Source organism: Sitodiplosis mosellana, unplaced genomic scaffold (assembly GCF_009176505.1).
Source record: "Sitodiplosis mosellana isolate CC-2019 unplaced genomic scaffold, AAFC_SMos_1.0 Smas_scaffold_6226, whole genome shotgun sequence".
Lineage (NCBI taxonomy): Eukaryota > Metazoa > Arthropoda > Insecta > Diptera > Cecidomyiidae > Sitodiplosis > Sitodiplosis mosellana.
Genome location: NW_022601467.1, coordinates 5455145 through 5474717, shown reverse-complemented (window position 1 = coordinate 5474717; position 19573 = coordinate 5455145). Strand labels below are relative to the sequence as shown.

The 19573-nt window shown below is 37.5% G+C and overlaps 3 protein-coding genes across 6 annotated transcripts; all 3 read right to left on the bottom strand.

Annotated features, from left to right (window-relative positions):
- Positions 1–871: 871 nt before the first annotated feature.
- LOC129578095 (uncharacterized) lies at positions 872–2763 on the bottom strand. The gene is made up of 3 exons (XM_055466199.1): positions 2589–2763; positions 1286–1495; positions 872–1188 (listed from the first exon to the last, which is right to left on the bottom strand). The coding sequence occupies exons 1-3, from the start codon at positions 2650–2652 to the stop codon at positions 1076–1078; spliced, it is 387 nt and encodes a 128-aa protein (XP_055322174.1). The 5' UTR covers positions 2653–2763; the 3' UTR covers positions 872–1075.
- An 850-nt stretch (positions 2764–3613) lies between these two features.
- Positions 3614–15301, bottom strand: LOC129578082 (autophagy-related protein 2 homolog A). Of its 4 annotated transcripts, none has more exons than XM_055466177.1 (25): positions 14843–15251; positions 14313–14601; positions 12304–12616; positions 12108–12210; positions 11591–12035; positions 11254–11509; positions 10955–11166; positions 10068–10249; positions 9804–9957; positions 9574–9686; positions 9314–9505; positions 9028–9193; positions 8834–8928; positions 8399–8740; positions 8129–8322; positions 7847–8028; positions 7409–7753; positions 7239–7343; positions 6659–7159; positions 6425–6569; positions 4883–6245; positions 4523–4797; positions 4226–4380; positions 3997–4140; positions 3614–3904 (listed from the first exon to the last, which is right to left on the bottom strand). In XM_055466177.1, the coding sequence occupies exons 2-25, from the start codon at positions 14481–14483 to the stop codon at positions 3674–3676; spliced, it is 6384 nt and encodes a 2127-aa protein (XP_055322152.1). In that variant the 5' UTR covers positions 14484–14601; positions 14843–15251; the 3' UTR covers positions 3614–3673. The 4 variants fall into 4 exon arrangements, with proteins under 4 accessions (XP_055322152.1, XP_055322153.1, XP_055322154.1 ...); XM_055466178.1 differs by having other exon boundaries at positions 11257–11509; XM_055466179.1 differs by having other exon boundaries at positions 11257–11509; positions 14313–15301.
- Positions 15302–15530: 229 nt separating this feature from the next.
- Positions 15531–17175, bottom strand: LOC129578087 (28S ribosomal protein S5, mitochondrial). The gene is made up of 3 exons (XM_055466184.1): positions 16934–17175; positions 16632–16851; positions 15531–16557 (listed from the first exon to the last, which is right to left on the bottom strand). Exons 1-3 carry the CDS (start codon positions 17097–17099, stop codon positions 15630–15632), a joined length of 1314 nt encoding a protein of 437 aa, XP_055322159.1. The 5' UTR covers positions 17100–17175; the 3' UTR covers positions 15531–15629.
- Between the last annotated feature and the right edge of the window lie 2398 nt (positions 17176–19573).

The window sequence follows — 19573 nt, the reverse complement described above, 5'->3', positions numbered from 1 at the left end:
TATCGATGGATATAAACAGCGTTGCTGTTTTTTTTTTCTTCGCTTTTCTTCTTTCTGTATGTGTGTACACACTGTATGTTCTGTACACATAAAAGCGCACGTTACCATATATACGTGAGTGATCTGATACTTACCACGGGAGTAGTAAAACATTGACTAAAGGAAATTTCAACAGTTGATGTAAAGGAACAGAGAAAAAATAATGAAACCAGAATATGTACACCGAAGAACGGAACATGCGCGCGCCATGGCTGTGTGTATGTCTGGATAGGGAAAATTCATTGCGTTGCTCATTTTGGTTTCTTCACAATGTACAATGTACACATATACCCAACTAATCTAAATATCTATGTCGTTTTTAATGCGGCGCGCTCATTTTCAACAACAGCTCCTTTGTTCTCACTTAATTTAATGGCAACGATTATTGCACGTGAAATGCTAACTTAAATGTGTTGTTCAAAAAGTCACTCGAAAATCAATTGAACCCGTTCAACACCGACAGTCACACAATGCAACTCAACGTCCACACCACGTTGTCTCCATTCAATTTGGATTTTAAATAGAACTTTACTCGGTTTTTTTTCTTCTCATTTTGTTTTTATCACTTTGTTCTTCTTGTTCTTGTTTGCATGATATCGGGAGAGAAAAAAGGTTACATTAAATGCACATGTACGTGAAATGTGAGCGCATTTTTTTTGATAGGACCGAATCCACTCAACCACAACCTATTTATAAATGCATGTAAATCAGCAGGCGCTTTGTCTATCTTTTGGCAAAAAAAAAGTCATTATACAACTCCTGAAATTGACACTGATGACTGAGTCATCATCATCGTAAATAAAATAAACAACAATTTCTTTTTTTTTGCTCTCATCAATATCAACAGGACGACGTTTGTCAATACATTTTTTTCCCTTATTTATTTATAACGTTATGCCGTTTGAATTGCTTGCCAATTAAATTTCTTTTCTAAATGAATGGAATAAATTAAATTAAAATATAATCTCAAATATAAATAAAAAGTTCCGGCGACTGAATGCAACAAAAAAATATAATGGTCGTAGTTATTTTTAATCTAATGATAGGGATTATTGCAACAACATGTGAATATTACGGCATGGTCATAGCAAGAGTTAGCATTTAAGTAGGAACAATCCGCGGCCAACGGACAGTCGAATGGTACATTTCCTAAATGGGGAAATTGTTTGGAAAGAAAAAACGCACTATTGTATCAAAACATGGAGTGCAGAAAAATAACTTTGGTTTGCATTCGAATGGGACTTACCATTATGGCAACAGCACGCATCGTGGATCATTTTGTGTGAACAGTAACTGTAGACACCGCGATCACATAAAGGGCAACCACCTTTTGCTATTGGTCCTGGCGGTATCGGACCCGGAAATGGCCCAGCTGGCGGCAACGACGTTCCGGCCACCGCAGGATAATTCAAACTCTTTATCAACGCGGCAGCCTTTATCAAACCACTTCCATCGTCTGTGAAAGTAAGAGAAATTATGCATTTTTTTTATATTTATTATTGGCTCTGATTTTTTTATGTGTGTGCGAGGCTCTTTTGGCGGCAATAAATTTCTCAGTGAAAGTATTTCGTATTTGGAAAGTTTTATACACATATATGAACCACACCAAAAATTATTGAGATAATTTTGTGAGCGAAATTAGTTTTTTTTTATCGCCAAATTTTTATGATTAATCAGATCGACATCCGTTTTATGGTGTCATTGACCCAGTTAAGCTCCAACGGATTTATTCATAACATTCACCGGATTAACCAAAATAATTGAGTTATGACCGAACTATCGTTTTTATCGATTAAATATTAATTTGGTCATCGTATCATCAAATATGGTAGCCAAATGACGCTAATAATCCCATATTCGATTAGAATGTGCTCATTTGAATGCGTAATAGTCGCGGATTTTGCAATAGAAATCGGTTACATGAACCGATAGAGAAAGAGAACAACCTTCGAAAATCGATTTCAATTGAAAATTTGCATTTTGCATTTTTCACTCAAACTGGTGATTCATCTCCGAAGGAGTCCAATGATTGAATCATTCGATTCAATTTCGGTTTTATGAAACCGTTCAATTTGGTTTTATTATTTTTTTTTCCTTTTTGAATTTGAGCATCTTCATTTCCAAGCCAATGATGGGAAAAAGTTCATTGCGGTTTAAGAAATGAACACGTTTTGCGACTTTCTCTTTTCGCCTCATTTTTGCGAAATCAACGAGAACAGAGAATAAACACTTTGAATAATATTCTTATAAAGGAATTTTCCTGTTCATTCACGAATCAATAGAATTGTGCAGTAGTTTTTGTTCCCGTCGGGTTTCCAATCCTATCGATAATCGTTTATTGCGACATGAATTTATGCGCTAATAGGTCTACTATGCCATTTGAAATCACACTGCCTACTATGCATTTTAATGGAAGATGATGCAAATTAATGCGCAATTAATTTATAAAAACATCATCGTGGATTGGAGCGTGCCGTGCCGGGATCATATTCTAAGCGCACTATTTACAAATGGAAACAAATTGCTCGCGATAAGAGAAAACCATTTACCTGATAAAAATATAGCCGATGCTGCGTAGATTAATGTGAACAGTGTGAATATTAATTTGCACATAGTGTGTGTGTGTGTGTGTATGTGTGTTTTTTTCGTATATAGTTTCTGCGTGTAGTTGACACTTAAGCGAGATGTTACTGGAAGAGAGTGCGGCCAACGAGTGTAATGTGCGCGATTCGATGGACGATCGAGTACTGACTTCTGAACACATTTTCGTCGAATGGGTCACTTTTGAAGCAGATGATGAAACGCCCACACGCTGGCTCAAAAGCGGGCCGAATGAAAACTGAAATGGCAATTCGACATTGTACAACAAGAATTCAAATATGCAACATCAATTTCGATTCGAAAATGCGGAGCATGAAAACGAAAAACGATTAATTATTAATATATTTTTTTATTCTTTGTAAAAATTTATTGACATATAAAAATTGAATTTAATAATCTTTTTTTTTGTTGTTGTTTGTTTGTTACGAATAGAGAGTTGAGTATTCGACTGAAACACAATTCGCATTTTATATACACAGCCGAATATGCTCTTTGTTGTAAAAACACAGACCAAAGTTTGCAGGCGAGCGCATCCCGCCAAAAAAAAAACGTCTCTACGCAATATTGTAACTCATTTACACGCGCCCCTCGCCTGCCGAGCCTTCAGTTCGGTTTTTTTCTTCTTCTTCTTCCTCTTCTTTAAATAAATTTATTGCCTTCATTGTAATTCATCAATGTAGTATCGATTGCAATTATCGAAAATATTTTCCATATTTCTGCTCTAAACCAAATCATCGCCATAATAGTTGAATTTTCTTATTGTATGTTTCGTTGCTAAAGTAATACATAAAAAAAAACAAAAACAAAAACACGATATCCATTCCAAGTACCAAACACAGATGCACAATGATGAGTTTGAAATGTCGAAAAACCGGAATTCATTGCAAAACAAAATTGTACATCTAATTTTATAGTGAATGTTTTGTTGTTGTTCTTTCTTCTTTTTTCTTCTTTCTTCTTCTTCTTCTTCTTCTTTTTCTTCTTTATGGTTTTGATTTATTAGCTTCGGGGGATTTGTTCGTGTGTGTGTCGATTAATCATCATCTTCTTTCCATTTCTCCTTGGCTTCAATTTGAGCATCAGGAACCAGCTGATTTCGTACTCCACCCAACACATTGGCCGTTGCCTGTGTCGCCAGAACGATTGGCATTACAATTGATGGTGGTATTTGACGAATAACTGCACCAACAGCACCAGTAACGCCTTTTTGATCGTGCTCAATGGTTGCCATCTCAACAATATTTTGCGCCGTATTACCAACGCCCTGAATTAGATAACATCAGAAACGGAAAACATTTTATTAAAATGCAAATTGATTGGAAGGCAATTATGGCACACTTGGGGCACACTACTTACATCTTTGACTATGTGATACGCATTGGTGACACCCTCTCGAATATCCTGCGGCCGATGAAGCTTACGTTTTCCACGCCGGCGACCCTTTGTCATTCGCACCGATGGACCCGGCGATACCATATCGTATGCCGTTTCAGCCGTTATCTTAAATCGAAACAATCGAATCATAAGCATCGCAATTCATAAGATTTATCGAAAAAGAAGAAAAAATTGTTGATTGGCCATTTACTTGTAATAAATAAATTAATCTGGTTGTCAACTCCAATGCCGCTAATGCTGTACGAGATGTGAAACTTTGAGCACCCAATTGTATTCCACGTACAATTCGGCCATCACGTTGATATTGTTCGTATGGCAAACGGAAAAGATCGATAACTCCTTGAACTGTAACGGAACGAAAAAGAAACAAATCAAAATCAAACCAAATAACAATTGTGGAATTTAATCAGTTTCACAATGCATGTCATTGTTGTTGTTGTTTTTTTTTTTGCTTGCGGCAATTTAGATACCAAGTGTGTTTACTTACAGAATATAACGATGCTGTTCATTGGGCCGATACCTTGCAGTAAAGAAGGTAATTGGGAATTCTGAATGTGATTTAGCCATTCCTTTATCAAATGGAACAGTACTCGATCAATACCCAAGAGTCCGCGACGATAATTGATTTTTTTGAGTCGGATGCGTGAGCAATTCAAATGACTCAGTCCCATTATCAAGCCCATGATGGGACCGTGTGAAAATTGAACGCGCTTACCGCAATAATTTATCGTCAATTCCACCTCTGGGCTAAAAGTCACACTCCTATATCAAAAGTAACGAAAACAAAAAAATGCAAACATTTCATTTAGTGATTGGAATTTATCATTTGACCTCGGTTTGAACGAACCTAAAGTAAACGGGGTTGTTGTCGGTGACATTTGTTGCAGTTTCACATGATGGTTTCTCTGTTTCGTCTTCGTCATCGATGAGTAGCATTAGATTTTTATCGACCATTTTGCGGGCTTGTAGCTCTTTCAGATCGGGCATATCGACGATCATAACCGGTGGCTGATGCGTGGGAGTTGACGGTGTTTTGGTTACCTTTGTTGTTGGTTCGTCTACGCTGCCGTTCAGTTGGGCAAAGAAATCGGCAATGAAAAGCATAGCATCTTGATCTATGTTTATATTCACCTTGGGCATAAATGAAATGAATAAATTCGCCTCTTGCGACGGTAGCGTCGGTTCGGGACGAATGAAGATGCATTTTATATACATCGTTGCTTGATCGCTCTTCTTTGATCGTTCACTGCGGCCAGTGTAGAACATTTTATTGAATGATGACGATGTCAAACGATCCCAAACTTCGAAATCCGACAAAACCAGCACTTGCCGGGATGCTTCTCGCGTATGCGACGGATACGTTTCATGCGAAAATCGACTTTTGTTCGAATGTATTTCGACGCATACTTCAAAGTTTCGATTAATACCGCCTCGTTCCTTCCATGGTCGCTGCGATCTTGGCGTGCTGCTTTTCACTTTGCTTGGAAGTGTTACGGTGGATGATACCTTGGAAAATGCTACACCTTTTTTGTATGCATCCGACATGCCAACCTTTTCATTCGATGCCATTTCGTATTCCTTTTCTCTTTCCGTGTTTGTGGTTGGGAAATCATTTCCGCCGTACAAATGCATCGAAATCGATAGATCACAAATTGTGTAGCGTGTAACGGCTTGTGGGAAACCTTGTGGTGCCTTCAACATATCATGCTTATCCAACGGTATGCTAAAGTGATTGTCAACAATTCGAATCGGTTCATCGGTCGACTGTACGTTATCGATTCCGTATTTCGGTCGTTCTTCGTCACCAATGAAACAGAAATCATCATCGGTGTCGGAGCTCAATTTACGACTGTGTTTCTTGGTCGATTTCTTCTTTGAATCGGGACTTACGACCGATCCAAGTTCACTATCGACCAGCGGTAAGGCTTCGACGGCTTCACTTTCAAGTTCATCCTTCAATCCCATTACGGATTTCTCGAAATCAATTATATCTTGCAAATCAGTGGTTCGACGCCTTGAACAATCGGTTATGTTGCTCAGTGTATCTTCATCGTCTTTGTTTAGTGAACTATTGCTTCGAGTACTTGGTAAACCTTTGCGTGCTGATGCAATGCCAACGGCATGTGATTTATCCGTTGGATTCGCTTCATCTGGGAAATAGAATGTTTCGGCATCCTCTTCGCCTAGAGTATCTGTTAATGGAGTGCCGCCTGTGGAACAATGCGTTAATAAAATGATTCATTTTTAATGAATTGTCAAAAATCACTGCAGCCAAATTTAATTCTATGCAATAAATGTGCGAATGAACAAATTATGGTTCGAAAATGAAGAAAAACGGGAAACAATTTTCGTAATTATTTTTGCATATTCAATTGAAAATTAAACTTACGATTCGGTGTGTCACGAATGCAATCTTGCATGGCTTCTTCCATCAGCTGATTGACACGTTGCTGTTGATCTTCCGTTACTTCAGGAATATTTTGTGCGTTTACAGCAATCAAATCTTCATCCAGATCTTTTGATGAGCTCACCAACTGCATTAGAAATTTGAACAATTAATTCAAATCATACATTTGAAATGAAATTTCGACTTTTTATCTTTGCTAACTTCAGTTTGGCTTACCGAATCGACGTTTTCATCATCTTGTTCTTTGGTCGAAGCTAAATCACCTTCAGCAGCGATGTACGCAATCAAATTGCCCAGAGACTTACACGAATCGGAGCAAACGCGCAAATGAGTGCCATTCATTGCAGCTCGTGCATCGTACTTTGGTGCAAATTCCGTCACTTTTTCACTTTCACGCAACGAAATCTCCAACAGTGCAAACTCAAATACGCAAACCAATTCGGACGAAGGCAACGATGTGATTTTATTCTCATTTTTGAACTTAAATTCACCGGCCTGAGTTTGTGGTGCAATGCTCAGTGTTCCATCTTCGGCAACAAAACGAACAGTACATCCATTGTTGGTCGACGACAATGTTGTACTCATCATAAATGTGTTGATACCCAAAACTGCTCGATAGTCATAGAATCGCGGCCGATAATCAACCGAACAGTCCCACAAGTGTAAATGCATTTCCATGATATTTGTTAACGGTGTATAGCCTTGGATTGGATAATCCTTTAAAATATATGAAAATGATACGAATTAAATTATATGCTTCGTTAGTCTGGGAATGTTGCTATGGTGGTCAACTCACCTCAACATTGAACATATCCATGATTTGACGAAGCCAACTGTGTTCGGGAAGCGCACTATTGTACCGCAATGTTGCCAATTGTAACCCAGCTGACACTTTGATCCTCTGAAATTTCAGAAATTAAATTTAGATTTGCCAAAAAATGACAAAAATTCACCGCAATCTATTACCTTGACTTTTCTTTCTGGCACTGATTTCACCTGAACGGCAATCGAAATCATTTCACGATTGGTTGCCTTTTTGCCAACGGATTGATTGACAGTTAAATTTGGCGGTGTGGGATAAATGGTACTTTGAACATGACTTGGCAATACACATCCAAAGAGTCGCAGTGGTGGATTTGTCGATGGCACTGGAACTAAACCGATGTGATACATTTCAACGGCCGACGCCTGTACGCACATGTAATTCAAATTCTCATTTCCACGAAAACCGCTCACGGAAAACAGCGATCCACTTTGTAGCTTAATGACAAATTCACCCTGTTGCCCTGGAATCACCCGATTCGCTGAATCCTGTCGCAATAACATTTCGAATGAAATATGAATTGAAATTGTGGTTTTCTTTGCATTGAAGTGAACAGAATTGGAAAAAGAAAAATTGCTTACCCGAACTGGAGAATATGCAGTAAGTAATCCTTGGTTGATATTGAGACGGAGCGAGCATGCACTACTTTGCGTGACCGAAGCAAGCGGTGGTTTTGGTTGAACACGCTTGCTTTCATGGTATGTCGAATAGAAAATATTCTCGGAATCTGTATCAGAATCAGAATTGGTGGCCGAACTCGAATCTATTCAAAAGTTAATAAAAAAAAGTGTTGCATGAGAAATTCGATTGATTCCATCAAAATAAATGATTCAAAGTGGTGAGTAAACCAAGTTATGCATTACCATAAATGATATTGCTTTTTGCCATTGAAAACGGTATTGAAATCGATTCCGTCATATTGATGTTTAGCAATGGATTGTTTGCAGCAGCAACCTTGACCTGTGGTTTCGTTGTGATATTATTGGGTGCGCTTGGAACCCACAGAAGAAGGTTCGATATTATCCGATTATAGATTACTTCATACATATGCTTGGATCTAGGAAAATAGACGAAACAAAAATAAAATTCTGATCTTCTTCGGAGAAAAAAGCGCTGCATTCCAGCCGGCATACCTTAATTGAAGACTGACAATTGGCAAATTGACGATAATTTTCAGTTTGGACGTTGTTTCCGTTTCGTCGCAGAATTTGTTCATTTCGCTGATGTCACCTGGTATGAGGAGCTTTTCATCGTCGGCGATATTTTGTGATTTATTGCCATCGTCCGTGGTTTTTGCATGCGGTGTATCACTCTCTCGCCACACATGTTTCGAACTAAATGGCGTCGGTTCGTTTGAATTGGAAATGTGAAAACTAAAATCGGAATGATGACCGCCGTCGCTGCTGTCATCACTCGGTTGTTGTTTTTGAAGGTTTCGAGCAATCGCTTCCATTGTAGGTAGCTCAATAATAATTCTGGAATAAAAAAAAAAACAACAACATTGTTAGCGTGCATCGTTAAAAGCGATCATAAAATTGAGTGAACGATAAAAGATGTGTGATGATTACTTTGGGCTTTCGGATATTTGTTGTGCGTGTCTCTTTGTCGATTGTTCGTACGTGATAATATTTCCGATATGAATTTTTTGCTCGTCCTCATTTTCCTGCGCGAGATAAAAAAAGAGATAGAATCCATTCATTTGGAAAAGTTATTTTCGTTTTATATGGCTTTCATTTTTTCTGCATTTCAGCCTTGTACATACCGAGTAATAAACGTCAATTTTATTGGCTACAATTTCGTATTTGCTCAAACGGTAAAGTATTTTCGCTTGGCAAAAATTTATGCAGAGTGAATCACGTAAAACGTTACGTTTCCACCATGGCACTCGGTCTGGTGTATGAATGGGTCGAAGATCCGTGCATGGAAATCTACGGCCGAAAGGAAAATAAAAAATGAAATTAAAAAAGGTAATTTTTATTAGGGTATTCATTGCAAACGGAACTTTCCATCAATGCTTATCGATGTCATATTTTTTCACCACAATTTACCTTAATCGAATATCAATGGAAGAAGATTCAAGTGTCACCGAAAATGGATTGGCTGGAACATTTGGTTGGATAGACGATTCATTCATAAGATTATCATTGTTGACAGTTGTAAATGGGTTGCCATTGAACACCGGACTCAAACGATCAATTATGGATATATCAAATTCACATAAGCACGGTGCTAACATAAAACTGCAATAAAAACGTACACACATTAACCGAAATGATTTTGCAGACGATGTTTTTATTCTGACACTTACCTGAGTTCAGTTTTTGGTGCTTCATAGGTAAGACCGCATGAGCTGCCCAACATATTTGTGGTTTGTTTTAATAAAATATTGATTTCCGGCCGCTTTGCTAATGTTCCGCCAGACTAGATGGAAACAAAATGCGACACAGTTAAGGCATGTCATAGATGCGATACTTAGAGATATTTTTTCTTCAGAACAATAGGGGTGTATAGTCTAGAATATGATAAGTCATTATTTACCGAGTCTCGGTAGAATTCTAAAAGTGGAACGGATGTTGTGTCCTTCAGCATTTCCCTTAGGTCAGCACGTGGAATTGATATTGAAAGCCTCAACAGAATACCACTGTTATTCCTTTGCTCTTCACCCTCAATTAAGATTGGAGTTAGAATTAACCTAGTTTTTGCAATCAAATAACCAATAAGATTTGGATTCAAAATGCCATGTCCGAATAAGAAGATATTTAGAGAAGAATATTTAAAGCCAGTGGCTTAATTCAATTGTACCTAATATGATTTCGCTTGCAACTGGCATCCAGTACCGAAATTATCGACTTTAAATCCTTGGCCGAGTTCATATTTACATCTTCGATTGTATCAAAAAATGTTTCAGCTATCTGCAGTAATTTTCTCACGCTATTTTCATTCAATGGGCTATCTTCATTCATCGGACTCTCGACCAAAATATCCTGTAAAGTCAAAATTCAATTTTTAATCAAAGAAATTAGCAGAAGGCAAATTGTTGCATTTTGGTTCTTTTGGTTGCATTTACCATGCATTCCATGGCCTGATTGTGGACGAAGAATATTTCGATTATTAAAAAAATTTAGTAGCTGTACATTTCATGTAGTGCTGACAAGACGATTCGAACAGAAAAGATGAACAAATTGCGTCACATTTCAACGTTGCAAAATTTGACCAAGTGTCGGAACTCATCGAATCATTCCATTTTTTTCGCAGTTACTTAGTCGATTCGCAATGTTTGAATGTTTGTATCGAACATAAATTATCATGGAAATTATTCGGCTTGCGATTAGCAATTTTATAAACGTCGACAACGACGACAGCAACAACGTTAAATTGATTGTGTGTAATGAAATAGTGATTTGATCGTGGCGATTGTACATCAGTGTGTGTGTGTGTGTGTGTGTGTGTGTGTGTGTGTGTGTGTGTGTGTCGTGACTGAAAGCAATGTACCGTATCAGTTGGAACGGTTAATATTATTTCTTTCTTTAAATGCGATTCATTTTCCCCTTGCATTAAAGAAGGTGGGCATTCGAATACGATTTGAAGAAAAATCAATTTCCATCTCAACACATTTAATACTCTATCAGCGATAATTAATCGGCTTTATCTGAGACAGTCGTATATGTATAGACAGTAAGTATAGTCACCTCTTGCAATAACAAAATTGCGCATGATGCCACTCGAATGTTTGTCCGTAGGATTTCTGCATTTGGGTCGATTTCGATGACGCCTCTACGACGATTGCGAATGGTTGTTTGCGTATAACCACTGGCAAAACTGGTGATCGAATTTGACATTGAATTCGTCTCTCGAATCGTGTCAATGTCTAGCGGTGCATTGCTTTGATTTTGACTTTCACCTGCAAATCCAAACAAAATTGAAATGAAATGTTACGAAGGAGAAGCGGAAAACTTGAAGAGAATGTTAGGTAGAACGGATTAATCACCACCTAGTGGATCTGATGACCAGCATTGATTCAAGCCCAAGTTTCCGCTCATTGCATTGAATGTTTTATATTCGGATGCTTGATCATTATCGTTATCATTGACCAAATTTTGGGCGGTTTGTTTGTTTGTACTGTCGGTCAAAAATATATCGGCCAATTGGATCAATGCATGCAGTTGTCTCGGTGTTAGAAATATGTTCACAGCCCCCAGTTGTAATTCCAATTGCACTTTCGGACCTTGCATCGATAGCGCTTGCTAAAATGCCAACGAAGATGGATTAATCAAAAATTCGATCGCATCGTATGGACAGCACGTGATTTGGCCACTGAAAATTACCTTAACGGTTATTTTAATATCCGTTTTACCGCTGAAGCTGGCGATCTGTAAGGCCTCTGTTCGACTTATATCCGAAATATCACTAGCATTATCGTTATCGTTATCGTCATCACTACAGCTACTGACTTCATCGTTTGACGCATGTTGCTGTTGCTGTGGCTGTTGTTGTTGTGTACTACTTACTAGTTGAATATCCGGAAGTTCTGACATGGTGCTATAAAATTGCTCGGCAACTGGTGACGTTTCTATATGTTTATTGATCGGATCGTTGCATTTACCGTTGGAAATTCGAAATTCTTCCATGTAAAATGCGATATTTTCTATCACTAATTGATGTGTCGAGTAAACGGGTATCGAATACGATTTTGGTCCATCGCTATCAACGTCTGGCGCATTGGCTGGCTTATCCGGTGGATCGCCACCAGCCTCGTTCTTATATTCAAAACTAAAAACACATGCAAAGATTCGATTAGTTCAGATGTTGAATCAATATCAAAGTGAAATAAGATAAGCATACCTTTTGATCTTGCATACTACGGTTATGCCTCGCTCTTTTTCACTAGTGAAATATTCCAAACGGATTTCCGTATCAATTAAACGTACTTTGATCCTATTCAGAACTGTATGAATAAAGAAATGTAATTTTAAATTAATTAATCGTTAGAATGTTGAATGCGAAATGAGTGAAACCGGGAAATAATAATGCTATTAACCATTATCTATTATTTGTGCGAAACGTTCCAGGCCTTCCATCGGTTGATTGGGTGGATTTGGGCCGCTTTCGTGTTCCAGACAATCTTTTGCCAGCTGCATGGAACTGCTCATCGATGACCACATCGACTCGATCATGGATGCACCGTCTTTTGGACGACATTTTGGCCGAAGTTCAAAGTACAATTGCGTAATTTCGACAAAACTGTCCTCCGACATTAAGGCATTCCATGGTATATTCACATCAATTTTACCAATGTGACCGGCTTTAACTTCGATATCCCATCCTTGATTCTCGCATAATTCATTTAGCGCCTACCACCCGCCAGAAAAAAAAAGACGATAATAAGATAGAAAAAACAAAATACGTACAATTAATTCGTGTGGTAATTACGCGAGACTAACTGACTACGTGTGTCATAAAATAGTTCGAGACTTGAATACAATGAAATTATATCAATTTTTTTTCGTTCAAATGGAGGTAAAATCGGGCTTCTTTTGTATGCAAAACGTCGAAAGCGTTTTTTTTTTAAATATATTTTTAGACGGGATTAAAATATATATATCGTGCAGCAGGGAGAATATCGTCGCAATTGCAGAAGAAACGGGTAAATGTGCGCGCGCGCCTCAAAATGACAGAAAATGGTAAATTTGTGTTCCATTTTTACTTGCAAAATCACGACAACGTCATCTCTAGAACGGCTGATTGCATTACAAAATTTACGTCTTTGAGAATCGGTTTCTTTTTCGGTTCACTCAGTCATCGTTCCATATAAACAAAATATTTATTGTTTCTTTTTTTTTCGCCTAGTTCGTACATTTTACATCGTGCTCCACACAGCGCGTTTAGAAGAAATCTCCCGTGGAATCTTGTTATTACATTGAGGCACAGACTTAGGCGTGCATACACAAAGCGAAATCATGAAGAATCAGAAGAAATAGGAAATCCAAAAAACATATGGCAAAACATAAACAAATACATATGTTGGCGTTTCATAGTGTTTGTACAATCACAATGTCAAAACATGCACGCGCGCACACACAATGGCACACGGAAGAATACGAAAACATCATGATTTCAGTTGAGACTGACTGAGTGTGTTGTGCTATCACGGTCATGTGCTCAAATACGCATTTACAGAATACTACGGATTTTTGATGTGTGAAATAACGTAAAAGCGTTGCTAAAACGACAGTATGAAGAGAAAAAAAAATGAAGACTAACTGACTGACTTCGACTCTGGCGATGACGATGTAGTACGACAACGACGAAGAAGAGACGTTTGTAGGAAAAATAGAAAAATGTCCGTTTTGAATGATAATTTTTTTTTTGCATTTATTCGATTCAGATAAATGGCGTTGGAATAGAATGAAATTAGAAGGAAGAAGCAGACAGCAAAAACAAAGCTGACAACGAAAGAAAGAGATTGAACACATAGGCAACGGAACAAACAAAAACAATTTAATTTTACGTTATTGTTGTTGTTTTTTGTAAATTTGTATACACACTTGAGCACGAACTAAACGGATTGATTAATCGAACACATAGGCATAAGCCACACAAACACACAGAACGCAATTAGCTTTTCGAAAAAATCTTGTCTGTTGTTATTGCAACTGTCTCATAGTATTTATATTTGCGATGAAACGTCTTTTTGCGTATTAAATAAATTTTTGAATGCCTTTGACTCTTGCTCATAATAGTTCGACAATTGTTTGCTACCGATTTGACTTGTCATTGAACCGATTTTGAATATATTTGCCTGTAAAATGGCTTTTATTTTGTTGCTACTGCTGCTCGTCGTCGCTACAGACACAATTCGAACATGCTCGATTGATTGGACTTTTTACAAAATCTCATTGCACGACTCGTTCTCTCTCTACATGACGAAAAATGACGAATGCTTTTCGACGTCAGATGAACGGATACCAAATATATGTGAGTCGAGAGTGAGCTCGAGACACACGGAGAGAGAGAGAGAGACACTCGCCCGATGAGAGATGTACATACCTCTGGATCCAGCACAATATCCGATATGGTTCCCTTTCCATTATAAAAATCCACATTCAACTGGTCCAAGCTGATTTTCTCGTGGATAAACGATCCAAGATAACGATGCAATAGATATCTGCATACTTTCTTTTTGACTAAGTCCGTGAATGGTGCAAACCAAAACGTCATCGTTGGTTTGTTATTTGGAAATGGTTATTTTGTTGAATAGTTATTGTTATTTCGTTTTCCCTTTATCTCTATGTCTCCCCGTTTGTTTTTGTTTCGTGTTACGCGCGGTGTACTGATTCTTTGTAAAAAAAATTATTTCTATCGGATTACTGACGTAATGTGCGAAACAGATTTTGACATAAAAATTCATAGAAAAATATTTTTGCAATTTGTTTTGTTTTCTTTTGTTTTTCTTTTATTTGCAACGATGTATGTGTTTGTGTGTGTGTATGGAAAACCGAAGATCGAAAAGGATGACTTCTTTTCGATGTGTTTATTGAAATTTCGTTTTTATTTTCTAAAAAAAAAAATTTAATCACTAGAACTTGGATGCATATTTTGGTGTACGGAGTCGGTGTTGCTTGTCGGTCGTTTGCAATATTTACGATTTCGTGCTTTGTTCATCACCGAACAAAGATCACTCGTGTTTTGCTTCTTCGTCACAAAACTTTAATTTATGTGTGTTTTTTTACTGTTTGCCTCATGTTCTCTGCGTGTTTCAACCAAAGTCTAACGAAATTTACAACACACAATTGCTTTGTTTCAATGCGACTAACGAAAACTGCATTTAGACACCAATCACAATAAAAACAAAAATAAATATAAAATTTTTTTCCTCTTCTTTCTGTCCTATCAAAAAAAAAATACTCCGAAGTATGGTTTGGTATGAATTTCTTTGTTGTGTTTATTTACGACACTACACACGACTGTGAGGTAAATGGCAAAATAACATACACACATTGTGTTCAAGTGGAGACACCAAACAGCGTCAAGTCGAATTACTGATACTGTCAAATACACAGTATACACAGTTCACCTTCGTTAGCAATAATAACACTTCCCCATTTCATAACCTTTTTCGTCTCTCTGTTTCTCTCGCTCTCGCTCGTTCAAACTTTGGCAGTTGCACACTCACAATTTTTGATAATTTTTTTAAATTGAAATTCAGATATGAATGGGGTAAATTATAACGAAAAGACACTTTTTTTATTTTGAAGAATCAGTTGATTTGTTTTTTATTAGTATGGTTTATGATATCTACAAAGGAAAATTCAAAACAGAACATAACAAAGAAAATGATCGGTATAATATATACTGTTCACATTCTTAGTATTTGTCGGGATCGATGGATTTCGCTTCTGGATATTTTTCGGTTAAGAAACTTCTGAGTTCGCCGTATCTGGTGCGAAGGTAAAAACGAATGTCGGGCCATGCTCGCATGCATTCAGTACGTTTGAGATGAGTTTGATAGGTTGGTGTTTTTGCCCATGGATTTTCTCTTGGTGGTCGTTTCAATACGACCTTTCCATTGAATATATGCTGTTTGAAGTCACGATTTTCTTCCTTTGGAATTTCGTCATCCGTTCGACACACCGATGGTATGCCAACGATTTGCGGGAAAAATGCCCGCTTTTCATCAAACTCAACCAAAAATAGTTTCTTTTCTTCCGCCAATTGATTGTATGATTTTTGTTGTAATAATCCTACTAAAAATGCCTTTACTACACTCTGTGGATTGGTTGAGCCTTCGATTTTCGTGCGCAAATCCTTGATACCAATCAGCTGGCATAATGTTTTGATGACACGATGTGTTTGCAAACCGTAACCTTCGGGCATTTTGTATACATAGATTTTGGTGTAGCCGAACTGTGTAAAGAAATCGTGATAAACGGTACGACCATCGCAAATTTCGAAATGCATTAATTTTTGTGCGGCACCATTTTTGGCTTTTCGTATGGCGGCTCTTGGATCGGACGATTTTCCCAATGCAAAACCGCAAACACCTTGCCCATTGCCTGTTACAATGAACGACGAATGACGACGACATCGGCCCAAATTACCGCGCATCACATTCACAATTTTCATTTCGATACACCGTGCATCGAAACCATCGAATGTAAACTGTCCAATGGGATCGGGTGCACCAACACTTCGGCCAGCCAATCGTGTTCCCGAATATCCACGCTCCATATGACTCAATTTGATACGTTTCCGTGTTCGATTCATGTCACGAAGATTGTACAATTTCTCACTCCTGCAATGATCCAAAACATTATTTAATTATTGTCATTTTCTGAAAGCAATCGAATATATCATGCAAAAACACACCAGCTTGGATCATCCACACCTCGTTCGGATTTAACAATTTCACTGCCTATTTTAACGGGTGAATTCATTCCAGGCAAAACCAATCGCCGTCTACCCTGGCCAATGATTTGACCCTGGTTAAGATCTTTGGTGAGACCTTTGCCGGCAAGCTTGCCACGACCTCGCTTTTTACCAGCATTACTGACCGACGTACAACCCTTCCACAAAGCAGCACCACTAACTGCAAAATAAAAACAAACGAACAAATTTAAGTGGAAAGCTCCACAAAGAAAATGAAGGTTATGTTATCCACCCATCATTACTTTTGTTCAAGAAGCTCACTGTTCGAACGGAATCGGCGATTGCCGTTTGGATTTTTAGCAAATTACTGATTGTGTATTCCGGCCGAATGAATTGTTTGGCCTGTCCATTGGAAATGGCGTAATTTTTCCAATTTCGTGCCGCAGCACATAGTAGTCTCAACGCCATTCCGATAAATGTGTAAAACTACATAACATTAGAACAGTTGTTTCACTGTCAACCAATCCGTTTCATTTCACATGTCAAGACACCGAATGTCCCTATTGACAAAAATAAACGCAAGTGCGTAGCCCGAATTTTCGGACGAAATTCGGGCAAAGTTTAAAGGCTGATTTAGATGCTTGATTTGCTTTCCAACGAAACAAATAAACAATCTACTGGAATATTCTTGAAAATTCATTGAATTCAATCAATTTTCCACATTCAACACCCACAGTACGATCATTGAAATAAAATGCATATCAATTCGAAGAAAGTCTTGACTTAGATAACTAAGTAGTGATAACTCTTATAGATTTCAATTTATTCTGAGCTCCTTTCTTTAGCAGAGTTTTTAAATAGAAATTGAACCCATCCATTGTCCATGTTAAAATAATACGAACATAACTGTGTCTTTCTCGTAATCTGAATGGGAATTTTGCAAGATTTACTTAAGTCTAAAAATAATTCGGTGTAAAATGTATAAAGTTTTGGAACAAAAAGCTACTTCCACTTGCGTTGTAACGCCGAACTCTATTTATTGCAAGATTTTATCATAAAATCCTGCAATAATCGATTGTTTTAATGTCTTTCATAAAACATGAATGAATCGTCAAATGATGCAATTTCAATTACCATCTGACCCTGATCAGACAATGAAGAAATTGATTATTTTTTTCTTTCCATCCCCATCATTAAAAGAGTTAATGGAGTTTACAAAACTTATTGCAATAATTCGCTACTAAGATCAATTGTCCGAAATAAAAAAAGATTTCATTAGCATGTCGATTGGTTGCTAAGCGGAACCCAACCAATGAATTCAGTGCGAGACGCGGGCTCAATAAATAAGCTTTTAATTCCGAGTTCAAAACGATTGTCCTATTTGTGAGATAGGTATGTATATGCGTTGCGTTTCCTATATTATGGAATAATTGAGAGAAAATTGGAGCAAAAATGAGTGTGATTCAGCGAGTAGAGGTAAGGTCATGCAGCAGCAGCAGCAGCAGCAGTAGTAGCAAAAGCGGTACAATTGAAATGGTTTTTACGACGTAAATGCGTATTAAATACGTTACCATCATCGTTTCGCAGAACCTGCGTACATACTATATGTACACGCATTCACTCACGCACACACGCATTGTACGCACTCTCAAACTGCATAATCTGTAATGAGTGGTTATTTTCATGCTTAGAGATAATGCATGGTGACTGTTACAGAATTATAGAACAATGCATGAGGTGAATGGCGTAATTAACATTGTATTATCGTCGGTTTATTTATGTCGGATATTTTTATGCGTTTTCTGTACGTGCATCAAGTACGTACTATGATATGTGTGTGTGTGTGTGTGTGTGTGTGTGAATGAAATGATGGCAGTGAAAGTGAAATATTCTCTCAACAAAAGAAGTCCTTGCGTGCTGGATTTATTTTTCTCTTCTTTTTCCTGAAAAATAAAAACAAAAAGGCGATAGAAAGAGAGGCCCGTTCGAAAGCTTGGCATCTTGTTGACAATGATGTGTGTTTGTGTCGCGATTGCAATAGGTCGTCGATTAAGAAGCATAAATAAAATTTCGCCAAACAAGAAGATGACGAAGAAGAAGCAGAAATGTGTTGCCTGTAATTGATGTGTCCAAAAAGACCGAATCTGCTATGAATATCCCATTATCACCTCAATCTCACTTTGGCACTGAAGAAAACAACCGACAAGAAAAGAGACAAAGGACGAAATCTGTCTAAAATTCATGATAATCTATTAAAAGAGATAAACATCACACTGGGACAGAGAGAAAGTAGTAGCGATAAAAGGACGAAACGAAAATGAATCGAGAAAATTGTCAAAGAATGGATAATGACATAATAATCGGTTAAAAACAACATCGTCGTCTTCTTTTCTGTTTTTTTTTTCATTCACATTGTGTGCATTCTTCCTCCTCAATCTTTCTCTCTGCCTTTTGCCGAGTGACTGACATTGTTTGGCTTCAATCGTATTCAGTGAACCCAGCATAAGTGCATTATGTTGTTTGAATTCGATTTAAATGTAATTATTCTTGAACATTTCAATGGCAACTATTTTGCAATGAGCTCCTCTCTCGCTCTCTCTCTCTCTCTCTCTCTCTCTCTCTCTCTCTTTCTCTCACACAAACATTGGCCGGTTACAATCCGAAGATTGTTTTTTCTCTCTACATTGTGTGTTGATGTAACTTTTATCGAAGGTTACATCAAACTATCGTCGATTCATATCAGAAATTGCACGATTGGAATTGCTTTGCAAAACAAAAATGAATATATATATGCACAAACAATAATCCACCAAATTTACGTCCGAATTTTCAGTTGGCCGATTTTTATTGCGGCTATTGTACGACAAATTATTTCAAATGATTGTGTTTACCCCACAAATTAATTATTTATAGACTTTTATTAGATGCCTGGAACATCTTGA